Source organism: Solanum verrucosum, unplaced genomic scaffold, assembly GCF_900185275.1.
Source record: "Solanum verrucosum unplaced genomic scaffold, falcon-dt-bn FXZP01000120.1, whole genome shotgun sequence".
NCBI classification, from domain to species: Eukaryota; Viridiplantae; Streptophyta; class Magnoliopsida; order Solanales; family Solanaceae; genus Solanum; species Solanum verrucosum.
In genome coordinates, this window is record NW_026020714.1 from 1701727 (window position 1) to 1723753 (window position 22027).

Consider the following 22027-nt stretch of genomic DNA (forward strand, 5'->3'; position numbering starts at 1 on the left):
GTTTAGAGTGGAAAAAAAAAGACTTTCATGCTCAATGATAAAAAGGAAAAAAAAAAAAGATATATATAAATTAAAGAAAAAACTATATTTTTTCCTCTTTTAACATTTCTTTCTTCTGGATTTTGATGATCTAGACTTTGTTTTCAACTTGTAATGAACCATCCCTCATCAATTTTAAGCTGAGACTGTTAAAACGTTCACGTGAATATTGTCTCGATGCTTTTCTCCAATCCGTACCAGCCTTCATCATCGTAGCAAATTCCTCATAACTAATCCGACCATCCTGCACACGTTTGACAAAAGACGAGACAAGGCTGAGCTCACAAACTCTCGAAAAGAAGCTAATACAAATGAGTAGGAATGTTGTTAGAGATGAGATGGAAAACAGCTAACAAAACTTTAAGTCTGTAGCAGACATGTAACGAGCAGCAGGTTAACCAACCGTGTAAATCATGACGCGAGCAGGGAGAGCATAATGTCTTGGCACTAGAGAGTAATGACCGATAATACATATGTGATGGGAAGAACAGATACCATCGAAGTATACATGTATATATGAAGGTCTTCATTTGTCACAGCACTAGAGTTTAGTTAGCAACACATATGTGCTAGAAAGTGTGCATGACATCAAAGTATAATACGTGTATATAATATGACGGACTTTAGAGATACGATAAGGCACGACTAGGTGGAGTATTTGAGCTCTAAACTCAAACAAGGGTTCAGAAGGAAGCTTCAAGATGAGGACTCAGTAAGATGTAAAACATTAGCATCAATGCATAATATTTGCACTATTAACCAAAGAACGAAAAGTTACTAAATGGTGTACGTGCACATAAATGGACATACTGACCTTGTCTGTATCAACATCATGCATAATGGCATTGGTGACTTCCTCACTGTTGCTGTCGTCCTCATCACTCAAGGCACTACGAAGCTCTTCGATTTCTATGTAATCACTCTGATTTTTGTCAAAAAATGAAAATGCTTTGTGCAGGTGTTCATCATTGGCCATCTTTCTAAGATGAATAGATACAGCAACAAACTCTGGATAATTTAAACTTCCATCTCCATCAACGTCAGCCTGTAAAACCGATACAGAAAAATAAAAACATAATAAAACAATAGATTAAGGAAAAGAAATAATAAAAAAGATAAGCACCCTTCAGGTCAAAAACCCAAAAGGATCAAGAGAAATGTTTTTTTTTCCTTTCTGGAACATAATAAGCATCGAACTAGGGATGCCAAGACAAGCTAAATGTCAAGCTCATTTGGCTACAGGTTTTCCGTTTTTCTACACTGAAATGGTAGGAAAATGTTACAACTTATATTGACAAAATATATTTTGTAATCAATCAATTTTTTGACAAAAGGGTGAAAGACAAAAGTCTAATGCTAACTTCTCATCATCAACAACTACGATTTGATCCCAAACTAGTTGGGCTTGGCCCTAAGCTATATAAGTATTATAGATCTATTTCATCTCCGTGAGTTTCTTAAAATTTTCTTTATCTCACAGTTATCCCTGCATCAACGTACAAATCTCTAACCAAACTGAAAAGACTCTTAGCAAACATTGAGACACTAAAATAAGTGTACCACCAACAATGTGGCCTTAATCCAACTACTTGGTATCCTTTACTTCCTTCCATTGAGTATTTTCTTTATTAAGTTCACATGGATTCCGAGCGGTTTACTGTCATTTTAAAATAATGTCCATCGATGTAATTTAGAGTTCTATGTACATGGCCATATCATCTCAGGCACCTGCTTTCTCTTTGAGGCAGAAAAGTTTAGTAGCTAACTTTCAAATATTATGTTACCGCCGGTAGAGCTATAAGAAATCAGATCGAGCCAAGAAGCAGGGAATGAGAATGCTTACCGCTTCCATGAGAATCTGAAGATCAGCATCAGGGATTTGATGGCCAAGCTTCTGCAAGCCATCTTTAAGTTCTTCGAGGTTTATCTTGCCCTTCTTTCCAGTATCCATCATTTCAAATGCTTCCTTCATTCCAGCGACTTCCTCCGCAGACAAAAACTCAGCTATAACCTGTTTGGAAGACAAGAAAGTACATATATCAAGATAAAAAAAAAATGAAACTTGATCAAAATTTGAGAATCTTCTCTCCTTTTTTACGATGAGAATTAAGTTTTAATTAAAGAGCACAAGGTAGTGCAGTAAATAGTCAGAGACAATCTTTTCTCCTTCATTTCGGGCTTTGGGGAAAAGCATATGAATTCATCTTTATTGAACAGTGAAGAATCCTGAGCTTACAAATATGATTGCAGACTATAAGTGTGTGCTTACCGTCAGAGCTTTTTTCTTGAGCTTGTTCATTACTGAAAACTGCTTTAGTCTTGCTTTAACAGTCTCACCCAATGAGACGTTTGGTGCTTTCTTTATATTCTGTAACCAGGGATGCTCTGCACCACAAGAGTCGAAGCCCCCGAAAAGGATACTTATCAGAGAGAGAGAGAGAGAGTAAAACAACGAATGAATGTACAATATCTCAATATTCCACAAACATTACCAAGAACTTGATGAGCTGTGAGTCGTCGAGTTGGATCTGGATCAAGCATTTTCTTTACAAGATCCTTTGCATTATCAGAAACTTTAGGCCATGGATCCCTCTTGAAATCAATCACCGAACGAATAATCGCTTGGGCTACTCCTTGTTCAGTCTCTGCAAATATTCAGAGGAACTTAAGGGAGGTATCAAGAATATGTTAACATATTTATGCACGTTATTTAGCAAAGTCCAACCCATAAGAACCATTAAGAGAAACCAAAATAATTGAACATGATCTACATTGATTAAAGCAGAGACAGTCTTGCACCTCACTTGCCTCGTCATCTAATATTTCAACGACATATTCTAACATGAATCAAGTTCTACTTCATATTTCACAACCTTAGTTAATCAATTATCAAGTTCTAAAGATTGCACATGAAAATCTCTGCATCGAGGTTCGTTCCATGGTTATAAAAAAAATGAAGCAATAAAATAAGCAGACCTGCCCAGAAAGGTGGAACACCACAAAGAAGAATATAAAGTATAACTCCAGCACTCCAGACATCGACCTCTGGTCCATAGTTGCGCTTTAGGACCTCAGGAGCCATGTAATAAGGACTTCCCACTATCTCATTAAAGCGTTCCCCTGTTAAAGAAATCAAAATGTTAAACCTTTGTTAAGGATGATAAAAGGCTTAAACTCACTGTTCTGTTTCAAATTCCATTACCAGGTTTAAAGAAAACAGACAACCCAAAGTCAATAGCCTTCAGCGGAGCTGTTTCTTTCTTGTTACCAAAAAGAAAATTCTCAGGTTTGAGATCACGATGCATTACCCCATGTCTGTGACACATCTGCAAAACCATTGGAAATTTATGAACTGACCTTTGACATAATAAAACCAGAAAGTGAAACATGACCATAAATATGTATAATGTTGTCTATTAATCCAATAGCTTTAATACCACGCCATTCAGATAACAGTTAAACACAAACCACATGAAGAAACGTTCAAAAGTTTTCAACACCACATAATACAATAATCACTCTTTGACTGATCGTTTGTGAACACGTTCATGACTTAATTATGAAACAAGATTCCTACCAACTCACAAGTATTTCATAATGTCATTCAGTCCAATTAATAATCGTTGCAGAAAAGGACACAAACTAAAAAGAGAATCCAACTTTAATGACCTTTATCATGAACGATCAGTAACTACTTCAGTAGACAACTTAAATTTAACATCGGTTCTCATCTCTCTAAGTTGTTCGTAGTTAATTAGCTGTTGTTGGTGACAATTCCACTCATATGAACAACAAATTGCTCTTCCATCTAAAAGAGTTTGGACATCAATGGTTTGCAATGAGGATAAAGATCAACATTTGAAGTAGAAAGCACTTGTCTTTTGGGAGAGTCGACCACATTTACTTCAGTATACAAACTAAATTTAAATTCCATTATCATTTCCCTAAACGGTAGAACTTTATTAAGTTTTGAGTGCAACAATCAAATTCTGTGGTAGACCACTATAGCTAATACTCCACGGAAACAACCAGTGACTCTTCCACTTAAGAGTATTAGTTATTTGAAAACCAATGGTCAATAATGAAGATAAAGACCAATATTTCACAAGGATAACTATTTCGAATGATCTACTTTCCTATATATTTGTTACTGTTCTAACTAGCTATCTGCCCAAGACTATGATGAGTTAAAAGATTATTAGATTTTGGAGGGGGGTATCCTGTATCGCCAATTAACTTCATTTATAAACTTTCAGAAGCTTTCTGTTTTTATGTAATTGGAAGGTATTTGAGTGAGAAGATACAGAGCAATACTACAGTTCACAAGAAACTAAAAGAGACAAGTAAAATGAGTAAAGAAATAGAACTAGCAAAGACTGAGAACATAAGAAAACCTCTTCTCATACTTCACCATTATCAAAAAAAGATAACCTCTTCCCATTATAATTTGGCGCTAAAGGAAATTCTGAGAGGATATCAAGGTGAATGCTACAGCATGAACGTACACTAGAATAAAACTATCGATTGGCAAAGATCAACACTAGAAATGAATTGAATAATGGTTAGCCAGTTCATATGCAACTTCACCAAGATATTCACATTTCACCCTGAAATTGCTATCTGCTCACAATTAGGTTTCTCTTATTAAGATATGATTTTCTTTCTAATTTGAAATTGCCAGACTTCTTTAACAAAAACCCAAAGCAACAAGACAGGATTCCTCCATCATGATATAAAACCCATACAAAAGCTTTGAAGAACTCAGTAAAAAGAAGCACCACAAGTTACTACATAAAAACCAAATGGCATCAATTGTGAACTACAACAACAACATACTCAGTATAGTCCCACAAGTGGGGTGTGGGGAGGGTAGTGTGTACGCAGCCTTACCCCTACCTTGTGAAGGTAGAGAGGCTAGTTCCAATGGACCCTCAGCCTAAGAAAGACATATATAAAAACAATATGAAAAGGAAATATAGTAATGAAGAAGCTATGCTGAAAATAATGGATATAATAAGATAACCTAAGCAAAAGGTAATAAAAACAGCAGGTAATTGTGAACTAAGAAGCTAATAAAAACTATACCTGAACGACTTCCACGACAGTCTTCAAAATTCCAGCAGCTGCCCTCTCTGTATAGTGGCCTCTAGCAACGATTCGATCAAACAACTCCCCACCCTCACACAATTCCATCACAATGTGCACTGCATTATCATCCTCATAAGTATCCTTCAAGGTCACAATATTCGGATGCACAGGCAAATGTTTCATGATCTCAACCTCTCTCCTAACATCATCAATATCCACTGCAGTCCTTAGCTTCTTCTTAGATATCGATTTGCAGGCATATTTCTCTCCTCCTTCCAAGTCAGTACATAGATAAGTAACCCCAAATTCTCCTCTTCCGAGCTCACGACCCAAATCATACTTATCATGTATATTTTGCCCTGTTGGTTCTTTTAATACAACTAGCTTGTTTCCACTCCCAGAGGCATGTTTAGTACCCCCATAATCAATTGAAAAAGGGTTGGGTTTGCTGTTGTTCTTTTTGTTCTTTTTTTCGGCAGATTTACCCGGTTTCACACAGCAATTACCCATGATACTTTATAAGATCAACTCCTGAAAAAAAAAATTGATTCTTTAAACAACTAAGTACTTTTTTCCGTTTTTTTTTATAAATAATTCTTGAAATGTCTATAGTTCATATATGATACTACTATTCATAAAACTACAAAATCCTAGCTGTTATATCAAAATTCTCAAGAATAGAAGATCTCCAAGAATCCAGGAAATTTTTCAGATTCTGTGAAAATTTATCACTTTTCATTACAGAAAAAGATTAATTTTTTTTTAAAAAAAGAGTGATAAATTAAGGAAATACAAAAGCAATGAAAGCTTCAAGAACAATGAAATGCAGCAAATCCACCTGAAAAATCAGACAAAAACAAAAAAGATTGAATCTTTAAACAATATAACAATCAAATCCAAGCTATACAATCAAATTATTCAATAATTTCAAGAAAACAATAAGCACAGATTCAGACAAAAGATCTCCAACAATTTTGGAATTTTTCTTTTAAAATAAACAAAATTTAAAGGGTAAATATAAAGCAACCCCACACAATTATGAACCTCAAATAACAATAAAATCCAGCAGAAAGTAAAAAAAGAACCTCACCTGAAAATTGTTGATTTTTTCCTTAAAATTATAGGCCAAAAAAGGGGTTAAAAAAAAGAGAAAAAAGGCTAAAATTAGAGAAGAAGAAATAAAGGGAAAATGATAGGAAGGTTTTATGAATATGTGAAACAAAATCCGCCATTGACAGGAGAGAATTAAAGCTTTTTTTTTTGCAGAGAGAAAGAGAAAAGTTTTCTCTCCTGCAATTCCCCTTTCTTGTCTTTGGCTCTTTCTATAGCCTTTTCTAATTTCTAATCTCTAATTTTAAAAAGAAAAAAAAAGCTTTTTTTTACCTAAAAATAATTATTTTTAAATGTCTCAAATAAATATTTTACAACTTCTAGAAATGAATTTTAATTAGTTAGTTGTCATTTTATTTTTAGTGGTGTCTAGATAAACTTATGTTTATCTCAACAAATTAATTATCAATCATTGGTTAAACTAGTCTAGGGTTTATTTTTACTTTTCTTTTGCATACTTTTTTTTAAAAAAAGGTCTCAAAATGTTATCCTACTACTTTGAGAGATGAATTTTAATTACGATAATAATGGCATACTTAGTTTAATTTATAAAGTGGAGTCGATTTTGGGTAAAGTGTTCACAAAAAAAGTTTTTGATGACCCTTAGCTCAAGGAAATAAAAAATCCAATGCAATATAGAAAAAGAAATAACGAAAAATATGAAGAAAGATAGACAACCTTACAAACCATTATAAGAAGATAATACGATGATTGAAATGTCAAAAAATTATAAATAATAACCAAACTCAAAAGAATAAGAAGCTTCAAAAGTAATACTACACCTAATATATATTCTACTATATAATAAAAGGGAGTTTAGGCCCAAGTATAATATATAATATTTAAGATTGGGATTTTTCCATTTGTGACATATATATATATATATATATATATATATATATTATAAATCACAATAATTAATAACTTAAAACATTTTTAAAAAAAAAATAAATTGGATGACTCTCCAAATTTTATTTTTGTCACATAAATTGACACAACAAAAATAACATATATTGGGTCCATTTTAATTTATTTGTCTTATTTTTTTTACTGGTTTTTATATTTAAAAATTGCGTAAAAATACTATAAATCATGATAATTGACAACATAAAATATGTTTTGAAAAATATACAAAAATTCCACTGATTCTTGAAGTGAATCTATCGTAAAAATACTATAAATCATGATAATTGACAACATAAAATATTCCAAAAATAAATACATATAAAAAAATTCGATTGATTCTTGAAATTAATCTATCGTTAAAAATTATGTATAAAATACAATAAATCGTGATAATTGACAACTTAAAATATTTATTAAAAAAACACAAAAAAAAGAAATTGACTGATTCTTAAAAGTAATCTATCAATGTCACATAAAATGAGACAAAAGTAGTAATATGTATTATTTAATGTGAAATTATTGAAAACTATGTAAAATGTATTGTAAATCTTAACAATTAACAACATTTGATTGACTCTTGAAATTTTATTTATGCTACATACATTGAGACAAGTGGAGTAATATATATTAAGTATTTAAAAATTACCTACAACCTTATTGCTTTCTGTAGGCTTCGAATTATCGTGGTCATTTTTTAGGCTGATACAAGTTTTGTACATTTTCTATTTTTTTTTAATATTATAAATTGCAATAATTAATAATTTAAAATATTTTTAAAAATATATTAAAAATTGAGTTGGTTTCGGGAATTTTATTTATACTATATAAAATGGGACAAAGGAAGCAACATATATCATTTACAAATGACTTAAAAAGCATTAAAAATTACAATAATTACCAATTTAAAATATTTAAAAGCTATATAATAAAATAGGTTCACTCTCAGAATTCTATCAGGCTCACATATATTGTGACAGAAAAAATAACACATATCATTTTAAAATTATCAAAAAAGTATTATAAATAATAATAATTAACTACTTAAAATATCTGAAAGACATTTTAAAAGGGTTAATTTTGTAATTTTATCCATATCACATAAATTAGGACAAAGTGACCAGTAATGTAGGTTATTTGAAAGTTACATAAAAATATTATAAATCACAATAATTAATAACTTAAAACATATTTTTTTAAAATGTGAAAATTTGGATGACTCTCCAAATTTTATTTGTGTCACATAAATTGAGACAACAAAAATAACATATATTGGGTCCATTTGAATTTATTTGTTTTATTTTTTTAAATACTTTTTATATTTAAAAATTGAGTAAAAATACTATAAATCATGATAATTGACAACATAAAATATGTTTTCAAAAAAAATACAAAAAATTCCACTGATTCTTGAAGTGAATCTATCGTAAAAATACTATAAATCATGATAATTGACAACATAAAATATGTTTTCAAAAATATTATATGTGGGTAGTCTTATTATGCCTTAAATAACGTCAAAGAAAGTACAAGTTTGTGATAAAAAAACTTATTCCTTTATCCACGCAAACAATCACTTTAAAAATTTCGTTATTAGCTCCAAAACATACCATTTATATTATTGGGCCCGTGCATAGCACGAGCAACATTATCTAATATATATATATTAGATTCTCGTCCCCTGTTAAATATGTCATAAGAAAAAATGACATTTGTCAAAAGCTCTTTACCTAAACATGTCCCCACAAGTTTTTAAAGCATATATGACTTTTTTCTTTTTGTATATACACAACTAAATTTGACAAAGATGGGTATCTGATGTTTAGTTGAAAATGCTTAAAATAAAATTAAAAATACAATATAAAATATACATGTGTCACTAGTTTGAACAAAACGTTGCTTTTTATCTCCTTTGAAATTTGAATACGAGATCTCATGATTCTTAATTCATGCTATTTTATCTTACTTTACACAATAAGTTACTGAGTTTGATTGATGTATATTTAAAATATGGAATAATAAAACATATTATTTTTAAAAAATTTAAATGAGACATTTGTATTTTAAGATGTGTGACCCTCTAAATTTTAAGCACTAATATTACATGTCTTAATATATCGTCGTTTTTTTTAATACGAGATCTCATTTTTCTTAATTCATATAATTTTATCTTGCTTTACGCAATAAGTTACTAAGTTAGATTAATGCATTTCAGTTATGGAACAATAACATTTTATTTTTGAAAAATTTAAATGAGACATTTGTATTTTAAGGATATGTGCCCCTCTTTTGCTTAAAACCTAATCCATTCTAATTTTAACTTGTCATTATTGTTCTTCATAAATTAATAGGTATGTTGTGATTATAAAGTTGTTGTATTGTAAATTGTCCACATTTCCTAATTAAAAAGTCAAAATCATATAAAATAAAATGACATTAAAGAGAAAATAATGAAAGAGACTAAATCGAGCAGGACAGGACAGGGCAACACAAATTTTCAAACATGTATAAAAAAGTGTCTGAGGTACCAAGTAGTGACCCTATTACAACTTCATGAAGTCTAGTATTTACTAGGTATATAACCAAAACTTTTTTTAAAAAAAAATGACGATAAAAAAAAGATATTGATCGATGACATATTTGATTTTCTTGATCATACATGATTAATCACACGTTGAAGAAGTGATTTTGGAGAAATCAAGCTTTCTGTATAAACGACACCGTCTTGATGAATACCAATATGAGGCCATAATCCAAATGGTCCTTTGGATGTCCTAAATACAGAATGACCATCCAATTTGCAGCAGAGTAGAAATTCACCATCCGCAAACCTATATTTTGGTACGATTGAATGAAAACGAGTCTCTTTTAGAGTAAAAATCTCGGTCCAAGATTCCTTTACACCGTAGTCTTTCATTATCCACAACTTAAAAGTGTCGTCCATCTGCCATTGATAATGAGTACAATAAAAGCAAAGCATTCCTCCCAATACTGAAACGCCATAATCAGAATTCATCCCTAACCTGTAGATTCTGAACGTTGGTGGCTCTGGCAACGATATTTCTCCAAACACCATATTATCTGAAGAAGAACTAAACGAAACAATACAATGATTTCCCAAAAAACCAACCCACTGAAATGCTCCATTTAGAAATGCCAAAGGTTCCATATTGTGATCCTCATCAAATTTAGGCTCAATCTCCAACGTATATCCTGTGTTAGGACAAATTCTACTTGGATAGTTACGGATTTTTCTCCAGGAACCACTTTTTAACGCGAGAATTTCATAGGATGGTTGGAGATGGATATCACCTGAATAACCTTGGTCTAGCTTAAGGACCTTATAGTCGTCACTAGTTGCATCATATCCTAATCCAAAAGTAGAGTACCTTGTTACAAATTCTGGACGAGGAAGTACTGTTGATTCTCTCATGGAAGGGTTCCACAACAGAAGTTGTTTATCATATCGATCAAAAATGCCAACAAGAACCAACCCATTACAAGACCCGTAAATGTGGCAATAGTGATCTGGTATCCTGTTTGTAGGGCAATCGAGGTTTTGTATATCCTCAACAAGTTGAACAGTCGATTAGGAAGAAGAAGAAAAGAAGGTAACCTTATCTACTGCAACAAGAAGTTTTTGGGAATTTAAGTCATTCTTGTGATGTCTTTGATGCTTCATGTTAAAGTAAGAATCGGAGATTAATGTCTTCCAATTTTTTGAAACACATTTGAATCGGAGAAGAGGCAACAGGGGTAACCTACCTACTGAGAATGTCCATAAGTATTTCGTCTTGAAAGTCAATCCTCATGGCCTAAAAAGGACAAAACAAGTGTTTTAGACCTTGTGGAGATGAGAGACTATTTCCAAAAGACCCTCGACTTTCACGTTATAACTACTAATGCCTTGAAAAATCATTTAAACATACCTTGGTAGATGAAGCTTTTCCACAAGAAACATGTGTGTGCTTCGTTTTCTTGTAGAGCCTTATCGATGTGTCACTTGATTCCTCCAAAGCCTCGTTTTCTTCATCCAATACCTTCATCTAAAGTAAGAAAACACCATTCTTTTGAAAACTTTATTTCTAGCATGACAAGGAGACGAAAGGCTTGTCTCTATAAATCTATACTTGCATCCTTTTCAGCTTTATTGAGTTTGTTCAATGAAAAAATGTTCATTAGTTTGCTTGACCTCAGCAACTAGAGCAATAAACTTTTGTGTCAATGGCCTCAATCTATCATGTTAAAAGGAACTACTTCAGCGAAAATCAGACAAATTAACTATGAAAATTGGGTAAAAACAGAATCTAAACTCACTGTTTCCAGTTTTTTAACAATCTTTGGCAAACTTCTATTCCACTATTTGCTTCCAGCAGTGCAAGTGCTTTTGTCGTTGATGCAGCATCATCTCTACCAACCAATGTTTCCAGGAAAGTGTCGAGCAGATTTGTTTCCACACAGTCATCAATCTAGAGAATTTTCCAACATAATACAATGTATAACTAACAAATTGACAGACACATTGATCATTCTGTTTTGAGATAATGGTCAAAAATGAAGTGCAGATAGGAAACTCGCAAAAATGTGTGTGGTTTTGCCCATTATTCCTATCATTCTTGATCAACCAGTTACCTATGTTTCTAAGTAAAAAGGCATATGGCTAACTATGTTTCGCACAATACATACGAAAACCAACAACAGAACTACAGAAACTACTCACCTGATCATGATCAACGATATCAATATGATTTGCCTTATTTGATGGTGTCACAACACTTTCCCCTGAAATTATAAATTGTGGTTAACCCCATATAGACAATGAGGTACAAAGCAGAGTCGCAGCCTAGGCACCACCATTATTGAAAACACATACACAACAAAAAGAAGCAGATACCTTCACACATTTGATTGAAAAGCTTTGCCTTTCGAATTATATCCTGTTCTTCTTTACTAGAAACTCCAGCTCCTTCAAAGTCCCTATGCGTTCCTTCCTTGTCTCGTGGCCTAAGTGACAAAGGTTCCATCTTTTGCTTCATACTCGTGAGGCTTTTTAACTAAGTTCGAACACCATTTCTTACTTACAGTGTCTTGGCTCCTATCACTTAAGCTAACAATGCAATTAAGAAACTGTCACATTACTTAACAAAATGACAATAGCTAACAATGCTTAAGGTTACAAGTTCATATTGTCAACCCCTTTTGCCATTGCACTGGGAAGATTCAACAAGTTATATATACATGCGAAAAATTATTTTCCCCCCTATATACATAGTATAGTTTTTACGACGAGGGGATTCAATTGAACCCCCCTTGTGGCCTCCTACCTCCGTGCTTTTGCCCTAATGGATTCAATTGAACCCCCTTGTGCCTCCTACCTCCGTGCCTCTGCCCTAATTGAATGGGGATTACAAGGTGCGCCTCTGCCCTAATTATGGGGATTACAAGGTGGGGGAATTGAACCCTCACCAACAAAGTAAAAGTTAAGATAGCCAATCAACTAAGCTACTAAGATTTCCCATATCTACCCATAGCCAATCAACTAAGCAACTAAGATTTCCCATATCAACCCGTCATTCAGATAGCTAATCAACTAAGCTACTAAGATTTCTCATAGCTACCCGTCATTCAAATAGCCAATCAATTAAGCTACTAAGATTTCCCATATTAATCCGTCATTCAGATAGCCAATCAACTAAGCTACTAAGATTTCCCATATCTACCCGTCATTCAGATAACCAATCAATTAAGCTACTACGATTCTCCATATCTACCCGTCATTCAAGATTTCCAACAAGAAAACTTCTTCATGTACCCAAAGGAATCAAACCAACATACAATTAGGCCAATTAGAGGTTTCTTCACAACCCTAGACCAAGCAATTGCTTTGTTATTGAGTTTCCAAAATGCATATACAAAATTATCATCATATAATAAAAACCCTAATCAACACAAGTACATCAATTTTCATAGAAAACACTACGGAAAGAAAAGAGAAACAAATTACTAAGAACCTTTTTTCTAAGCAAGAAATTAAACAGTTTTTCTTGCGCAGAACAGCTTTTCTGGAAAAAATGATATCAACAGAGTCACTGCGGCTCAGTATGAAACAGTTTTAGTTTTTTCTTTTTCCCACTTTTATAATCAGATGTGACAATTGGGCGGGTTATGTCAAATTTGGACGGATCATAATGAATTAAGACGATAATAGGGTTAAAATCCAATTGAATCTAAATTTGATTGGATCAAACGAGTTGGCTCAAAAATGGGTTAGCTAACGGGTTACCAGTCCAGACTCAAACCAATCCATTTCTTATTAAGTTTAATTATTTTATTTGTTCTTTTAAACTATTTAACACCTAGTAAAATTATATTTTTTCTTTATTATGACTATATTTAACATATCAAATTCGAGTTAAATATCAACTCATTTTTTAACGGGTTGAAATAGATTGAGGTAATGAATGGGAGGATCAACAACCGCCCAAATTCATTACAATGTATTTTTTTTAATATGATTTATATTGTATGGTACTATTTGCACAGAACACACGTGGAATATACGTGCCAAAAAATAAGTAATACAAATTGTAGGCCTAGAGTTGAATTCAAGATTAAAAGTTTATGGGTTCCTACATCGATTCCAAGTCATTATACGATAATATCTGGATTCATAGTCAAATATTTATAATTATATATTTTAATAGATATATAGGACTTACGCAAAAGCTAATGAATTTTCGTGAACCCGAAACTGGATCCTCCCTTAATTGTAACATTGTATGTAATACTCGTGCACTATCTTTGTGTAACGTCACCATTTTTTGTCTTTTACATCAGTGAATCTTTGAACACGTTTTTTGTTATATATGCTCTAGTTGTGTTAATTTATGCGTAGGTGTTGATTGGTCACAAATTTCAAAAGAGAAAAAGAAGATTGTTAGAACTTCCAATCTAAAATAAGTCATTAAAATTTTTGTAGCGATAAATCATCTCATTAAACATCCCACTAAAAATTCTTATCCCATTATGAAAGGTAAAATAAAAAGTTTTATAACATTATATTTACTACTAAATAGACAAAAATATCATTTTTTTTGAGACCGAGTAAAAAGTAAAAAATATCACATAAATTGAGATAAAGAAAATACTAGATTCTTTTATTTTTTGAATCCCCATGTAGAATATCTAACTTGATTGTTCGGGGAAATAACTCAATGATGAAAAAGAAACATATAAATACAAAATAATGAAAAATTGATTGATTTCTTAATTTATTAATTCAATCTAATTTTTCCTATGTAGAATGGAACTAAAAAACTATAAAGCAAAATTAACTACTTATGTCCTTTTTTATAAGCCGTGTAATATTTTTTTTCACAAGCCGTAAATATTGCATTAACAATAATAGGGGGAGGTGGTTTTAGTTAATTTCATCTAAGCTCTAGCTTCAAGAAAAGGAACCACGGGGGACTCGCAGTCTATTTACCAATCTCATAATCTCAATATCTCATCAACTTGTCACCTGGCTCGTGGTCAAGGATATAAGTAAGGTGTCACATTTACTTTCTCAAAAAGATAGTATTTCTCCACTTTCTCATATTTCCATGACCAATATCCAATGATATGCAACATGAGGATGAATGCATCACAACACATACTACACATAGGTATAATTAGTTCACCAAGGACTTCAAACAACATCAAGTTCCCAAACTCATCAAGTTATGAAACATATTCTTAAATGATAGGGATAGTGGAGGAATCCATTTGAAGTCGGTCTTTACCACTTAGAAAACATTGCTTTCATTTTAAAAAATTCAAAAGTCAACCCAAACCCCTCGGGCATCTCAATGTCAAGTATAAGGATAAACCACACAGCCCCTCGCTCGGGAAATTTCTCAATTATCACAGGCTTCCCACAACAATTAACAGAATCACACAAGCCTTCACACATGCTAAACATCACAAATAGGCATCATACGAACTACACAAAGAGGTCAACATTTATCAACTTCTAAGACTCATGATACTACTCATTTCACAGTTGACTTCCTAAGAACATGTTAATTACTCATCTCAATCTACGAGAGGGATAATCAAACCTACCTCAATGTCGAAACTTCACTCGAACAACCCAATCAGAGCACCACACTATCACCGAAATGATCCTCAACTATCAAAAATGAAAAGAGTTCATCAAAAGGAGTCCAATGATACCCATATTGATAGGATTTGAAACTGGGGGTAAAATAATTCAAAAATCACTTCGAAAATCGAAAGGAAAAAAAATCAATTTCTTTTAGTTGAAAATCAAGTTCTACTAGCCAAGAGGAATTCATGGTTGAAACCCCCCCCCCCCCCCCCCCCCCTTAAAATGATCAAGAAACGGGTTCCAAATCAAGGTTTTACTAATTTTTCAACTTTGGGAGAAAAACCCCAATAATCCACTTTGAAATCAAAATTTTAAGAGCTTTCAGAAGATAAAAATTGGAGGAATTGATAAGGGAACTTGCCCAAATGAATCTCCTCAAGAAACCCCTAAATAATCTCCTCTCCTAAGCTCTCAACCGAGTGAAAAATGGGATGAATTCCCGAATATACCCTGTCAGGTCTGTAAATTGGGGTCTGCGAACACAACCCACTGGCTGCCAAAACTCCACGAACACGGGAAAAGTACTGCGATTGTGGAGCACTGTTCATCCGTGATCGCACCCCAACCCTCCACGATCACGATGCAATAGTCGCCCATCACCTGCGAACGTAGTCCCCTTGCACCAGACACCAGAAAACAGAAAAAAGCTAAGTTCAAGTCTCTGACCGGCCTTCGAAAATTATTCGAAGTCCGATAAAAATAAACTGGACTTGCTACCTCACTAAAATCGACATTTTGAACTCAATAGAATCTTCAAATTTATGAAATGATGTCAAATTACAGAATTACCCTCCTAGACAACTCTTAAGGCTAAAACTTAACTTCTCACCCGAAGCTCAACCTAAGGCCTCAGAAATCTTACCAACCACTCTACTAGCTCAAACTCGACATTTCGGATGTGATGCAAATGAAGAAATTCTCATCCGGTGCTCGAAACTCAAAATATTGACCGAAGTCAACCCTGACAAGAATTCTCAACTCAAGAGGGGTTAAATCACCAAAAACATACCCGATTGCATCGAAGACCACACCAACCATTCTCAAAACACAAACTAAGCATGAAAATGCTACGAGAAAGGATAAAATGGTCATTTTATAATTAAAACAAATTCACAAGAAATGAGACATTACAAAAGTTAGATTACCATTTTACCTTTGCACCAAATTATAATGTTGTACAAATATTTAATTAATTAAACATTATCATATTATATTATTATTAAATTTATATTACCTAATTTCAGCATACTATTTAATGTGAAGTGCTTTTCACTTTTTGCAACTCCATTTCAAACTGAAAGGGAATGTGAAAAGTATTGATAATCGTCGTTCAATTGTGGACCTTTTAGATGTAGGATATGCACTGATATTCAAGTTTTGGACATAGAAGTAAAATTAAATGGATGTATTGACATAGAAGTGTTAGATATTAACTTTTGGACATATAGCTTTGAGTTTTTGTTTAGCTTGAAGTTGTTTTAAACTTTAATTTTTTATTCTTTAAATTTGTCGAAGTTGGTAAAAAAAGGTGGATAAATGAAAAGAACATATATTCATATATAGTATTTTGGTGATTTATGCTAATTAATGCTTTACTAATTATATAATTATAAGTGGATAAATGAAACTACTTGAACGGTTGAAATTTGTAATCAAAACAACAAGTGGAATATACATTAAGAACATCATTTATGAAAGAGTATTATGTAATATATAAATATATTATATGTTGCTCATAGTATAATTCATTACACATTTTGCCTACCTAGCTAAATTTAGTTGTTCAATTTTACAGTTTCAAATCATATTTAATCATCTATTGCTCAACAAAGAAGTCTTTCTGACTATTCGTCTATTTCAACTTGAACTTTTTTGCTTTATTCTATTATTCATTACAATGTATTTTAAATATGATTTATATTGTATATACTATTTGCACGGGACATACGTGCCCAAAAACAAGTAATACAAATCGTACGCCTATGGGCGAATTTCCGTGAACCCAAAGTTGGATCCTCATTGTAACGTTGCATTATGTAATACTCGTGCACTATCTTTGTGTAACTTCACCATTTTTTGTCTTTTACATCTGTGAATTTTTTAACACGTTTTTTGTTATATATGCTTTGTTTGTCTTAATTTATGCATAGGTGTTGATTGGTCACAAATTTCAAAAGAGAAAAGGAAGACAGTTGAAATTTCTAGTCTAAAATAAGTCAATGAAATTTTTGTGGCGATAAATCATCTCATGAAATATCTCACTATGAATTCTTATATCATTATTAAAGGTAAAATAATAAGTTTTATAACATTAGATTACTACTAAATAGATAAAAATATCATTTTTTTAGACCGAGTAAAAAGTAAAAAATATTACATAAATTGAGATAATGAAAATACTAAACTCTTCTATTTTTTTGAATCCCCGTGTAGAATATCTAACTTGATTGTTCATGGGAATAACTCAATGATAAAGAAGAAACATATAGATACGAAATAATGAAAAATTGATTTATTGATTTCTTAATTTATTTATTTAATTCAATCCATTTTTTACTATGTAGAATAGAACTTTAAAACTTTAACTACTAATGTCTTCTTTATTTTTGAAAGAAAACTAATAAATACTGCATCTATCTCAATTTAATGGTCAACTTAAATTTATAGTGAACCTCATTGTTCAAATTGAGTATTAAATCAGATTGACTTTGTGAGACTATTTGAATCCATTTGGTCAAATAAGAATTAATGAAAATATATACTTATTAAATTAGATAGTCCTGAATTTGATTGTATTTCACCAACTTTTTAAAGAGAATATTATCTATTAGTGTGAATGTGTGAAGAGTAGATAATATCAAATTAATTAAAATTAGCCAATTTTTGAAAAGATCATTAAAATATAATTATTGCGTACTCTGCTCACATGAAACATTATTAAAAAAAATTCAAAAAGTCACTTTGGTCAAAAATGAAAGAAATAAATTACAAATTTAGTATAACTTTCTCAGTTAATGTTAAATATCACTATTCAAAACTTCATCTATTTCTTTTTTCCCCTTTTTTGCCCCTTATTTCATATATATATATATATACTCGCAGTTCAGTTCAATCTAGTAGGCATCGATGCTTATGCTGGAGATGCCGACTTAGATCTGCATTTCATTTTAAGTTTTTTTTCGCTTTGCCCCAGGTTCTTTTTACTTTATTGACCATCTCTAACAAATGTGTGATTTATTTAATTTAGCAATGTTCATTCCCAGTTTTTGCTTTCCTTGAATTTATGGTAAAAAGGATTTTCATATGTTCAATCCTAGCTAGATTTGATTGTTTTATGTCTTATGGAATTGATTGTTCTTCAATTTTATATGAATATATTCTCGATCCAATTAAGTTTGGTTTAAGCTAAGCATACCAAGGATTGAAAAAAAGAACCCCCCCCCCCCCCCTTTATTTCAATTATTATCATGTTGTAGTTTTATTAAAAGAAAAAAATAAGTCGGGGTATTTTTTATTTTTTAAAAACATCTGGAATTGATCAAAAATAATTTTATTTATTTTTCAACTTTGAAATTATTAGCATGGAGGAAAGATTTCACTTTGTGAGAGCTTGAATAATTAATTTAATTAATTCATTGATATTTCTTTCCTTTGTATTTACTAGTATCAATATGACCGAATTACATAAGAAAAAGAAAGAAGACATGAATAAGAGCCAAAAATCTGAAGAACAAAATAGAGGCAAATTTGAAAAGGGCCAAGAGGGTATGTAATTAGTTCTGCATCTTAATTGCCTTGTGTTAATTATTCTTTTAATTTTACTCGTATCACAAAGTCATTTTTAAAAAAAATTAATTGGAGTACTATGATAGAATTTAAAATTTTAAAGATATCATTTATAAAAATATTTCGGTAAAATAAATATTTAATTTAATTAATGTATATATTTCTTTAGGTGAGTTCAAAACGCAAACTGGACAAATGAAAGAGAGCAAAGGAAGTAATTCCAAACTTTCTATCAAAGAGGGAAAAGATGCAGACTACTCGGTGCAACAAATAATGCCGGATAGTACATTGAATAGTTTAAATATTATTGACTTCATCATTACGGTAATTTTCATATTTTCTAATTATCTATTTATTTCCCTTTTTCCCTTTGTTTTAATTTTTTTTGTCATCTCTAATTCATTTTGGAAGACTACAATTAATAAGATTAATGGAAGTTTGTTTATTTTTTCCACCATATCTTCGAAGCCATTTTTCTTTTCCTTCCTTTTATCTCTTCTCTCAAACATAATTTTTTTAATTTTACTTTGTTATTCAACTATAAACCTTTTAATATTAAGGTAAGTTTTTTGTTTTCTACTGACATAAATTTTTTATATAGATGATTCATTGATCATGGTCTTTCTATTACACAATAAATTTTCTATTTTCAGTCACTCAGCAAAAATAAAGAGGAAAATTGCAAGAAGGTGATACATGATGAGAGATCTAAGGAATATAACGAAAGCAAAAAAGAAAAGGGGCAGAAGGTCTCTTTCGAAGAGGAACCACTTGAAAAACAACATCAACAACAAGACATCAATGGTATCTAAGAAATTTTACATTTCACACAATTGACTTGTATTAATTTGTTTTGAATTCTTTTGATTTGGAGATTGGAGAAGAATCCTAAGATTTTAGATTCATGTATTCACAATATTAATATTGTCTACGTGTGTCATTTCCTCTCATTTGGTTTTGCATAATTTTTAGGTGAATTGGAGAACAATATTATCACAAGTAATGTTAGTCTCTTGGATAATACCGATTATATTCGAAAGGACAACAACACAGATGGTGGCTTGAAACTTCCCATAAATGATGAAAAAGATCAAAACTATCACCGCTTGAAGCAAGGGATACTAAGAAGCACAAAATTGCGCTCCATTATTGACATATACAAGGTGTTTTATACTATAATGAAAAATGATTTCATTACATCGATCCGATATATACTTATTAATTTAGTTAGCTCATATATCAAGTTTCCTTTTATTTTACAGCATACAAAGAGACTCTCACCACCCGAAGAGGAATATAATTGGAGTCATACAAGTACTTTAGAGAACCAGAAAACTAAAGTACACAGTGAAGGCAAAACGGAAAAGGATCAAGTAAACATTTTCGAGGAGACACTACCTAACAAACTAAAACGAAATATTATTCATGGTACGTACGTAATCAATCAATTTAAACTTCTTACAATTGATGAGTTATACTATTACTTATTCTATTTTTGAATTGGTTATGCATGATTAACAGGTGAGTTTGAGAGCCTTGGTGATAATAGATCAAAGCTTTCACCAAAAGAGAATAAAGATGAAGAAGACCATTTAAATAAGGGAATATCAGAGAGGATTATGTTTCAATCCCTTATTGACCTATGTGAGGTAATTGATTAACAATGACTTATGTCTATTTACTCAATTTAAGGAATATTTTAATTTTCTTTTCAACTTTGAACTATTAATTTTGAGAAAACAAATTTACTTTCCGTCAATATGAATTTTCTGTTGAGCTTGCTCATTGTATTCCACAATAAATATTTCTTTTCCAATTGTTTCTAAGAAAACAAAGTGAATTTATAGGTAATAATACAAAAGGAGATAACTGGAGAACACAATGGAAGTGAAACAAGAAAGGACCAAGAGAACTCTATCGAAGAGGAACTACCTGAACAACAACAACAAAACATCATAGGTACTTGAGGAATAATTTTACATCTCACAAAATTTGACACTTAGGCTAATTTTTTTTTTGTATGGAAAAAGATTCTAAAATTTAAATATGTGGATACATAGTATGAAAAAAGAACGATAATTTTTCTAGGATAGAAACTCTGCACCTAAATGGCATAAGGTGGAGCCTAAGATGCTAAACACTGATTCTAAATTCCAATTTGATTCTAAATTTTTGAACTTAAATTGATTCCATTTTGATTTTAAACTTATGAACATACATTTTTTTTCTATGTGTATCATACCCTCTCATTTGGTTAAGCACGATTTTCAGGTGAGCCTGAGCTCAACAAAGTCATAGGTGAAGACAATCTTTCCAATAATTCTTATCGCTTTTCAAATGACAATGGCGTCAATTGTGGCTCAAAGTTGTTGACAAGAGATGCACATAATGGAAACTATCGCATCACACAGGGACTACCGAGAAGTACAAAATTTCGTTCCATCAGCAACCTATATAAGGTAATTCATACATACTTTATGTCTATTATATTTTCTTCCGTTAACATTAAGTTTCGTTGATGAACACAATAATTTTCTCCTTCTGTAATTTTCATACTTAAATATTTGACAAAACAAAAAAAATTGTTAAACTTATTTTGAGTATATCTCATATAGTTTTCATGCATTTCGACAGTGTACTACGAGGCTGTCACTTGTTGAAGATGAATATAATTGGAATCTTTCAAGGGAAAAAGATTCATTGGAAAATTCCAATATGAACTGCTTGAAAAAAGAAGATTCAAGTAGCAAAAAGAATTTGGTGGTAAGAGAAAATGTAGAGAAAACCAAAAAGGCAACGAAGAAAAGGATGCTATGACTTAATTCTTCCACCTCCAAGGTTGTATTTCAATTATTTCTTTGAATGTTGAATTGTATCTGTTGATTTACAAATTTAAATTTAAGTCACCTTATAAACTTCGCCAATTGCTTCTTCAGTTGTATGTTCTTC

The 22027-nt window shown here is 31.6% G+C and overlaps 1 protein-coding gene and 1 long non-coding RNA gene across 3 annotated transcripts in view; both read right to left on the reverse strand.

The window, feature by feature from the left end:
• LOC125812549 (calcium-dependent protein kinase 8-like) overlaps positions 1 to 5686 on the reverse strand; it is a 198285-nt gene extending 192599 nt beyond the window's left edge. Inside the window, exons 1-8 of one of the 2 annotated variants that reach the window (XM_049492027.1) lie at positions 5125 to 5686; positions 3242 to 3365; positions 3016 to 3159; positions 2532 to 2684; positions 2309 to 2424; positions 1883 to 2050; positions 854 to 1084; positions 102 to 283 (exon numbers count right to left, since the gene is read on the reverse strand). In XM_049492027.1, the coding sequence (XP_049347984.1) occupies positions 131 to 283; positions 854 to 1084; positions 1883 to 2050; positions 2309 to 2424; positions 2532 to 2684; positions 3016 to 3159; positions 3242 to 3365; positions 5125 to 5637 (1602 nt within the window). In that variant the 5' untranslated portion in view covers positions 5638 to 5686 and the 3' untranslated portion in view covers positions 102 to 130. Of the gene's footprint in view, positions 1 to 97; positions 284 to 853; positions 1085 to 1882; positions 2051 to 2308; positions 2425 to 2531; positions 2685 to 3015; positions 3160 to 3241; positions 3366 to 5124 lie in introns of those variants that run through there. The other variant, XM_049492028.1, reaches the window with a different exon arrangement.
• Positions 5687 to 10366: 4680 nt separating this feature from the next.
• On the reverse strand, positions 10367 to 11655 carry LOC125812480 (uncharacterized). The gene is made up of 3 exons (XR_007442002.1): positions 11458 to 11655; positions 11070 to 11375; positions 10367 to 10955 (listed from the first exon to the last, which is right to left on the reverse strand). It is a non-coding gene; the product is annotated as an uncharacterized LOC125812480 (long non-coding RNA).
• Positions 11656 to 22027: the final 10372 nt, after the last annotated feature.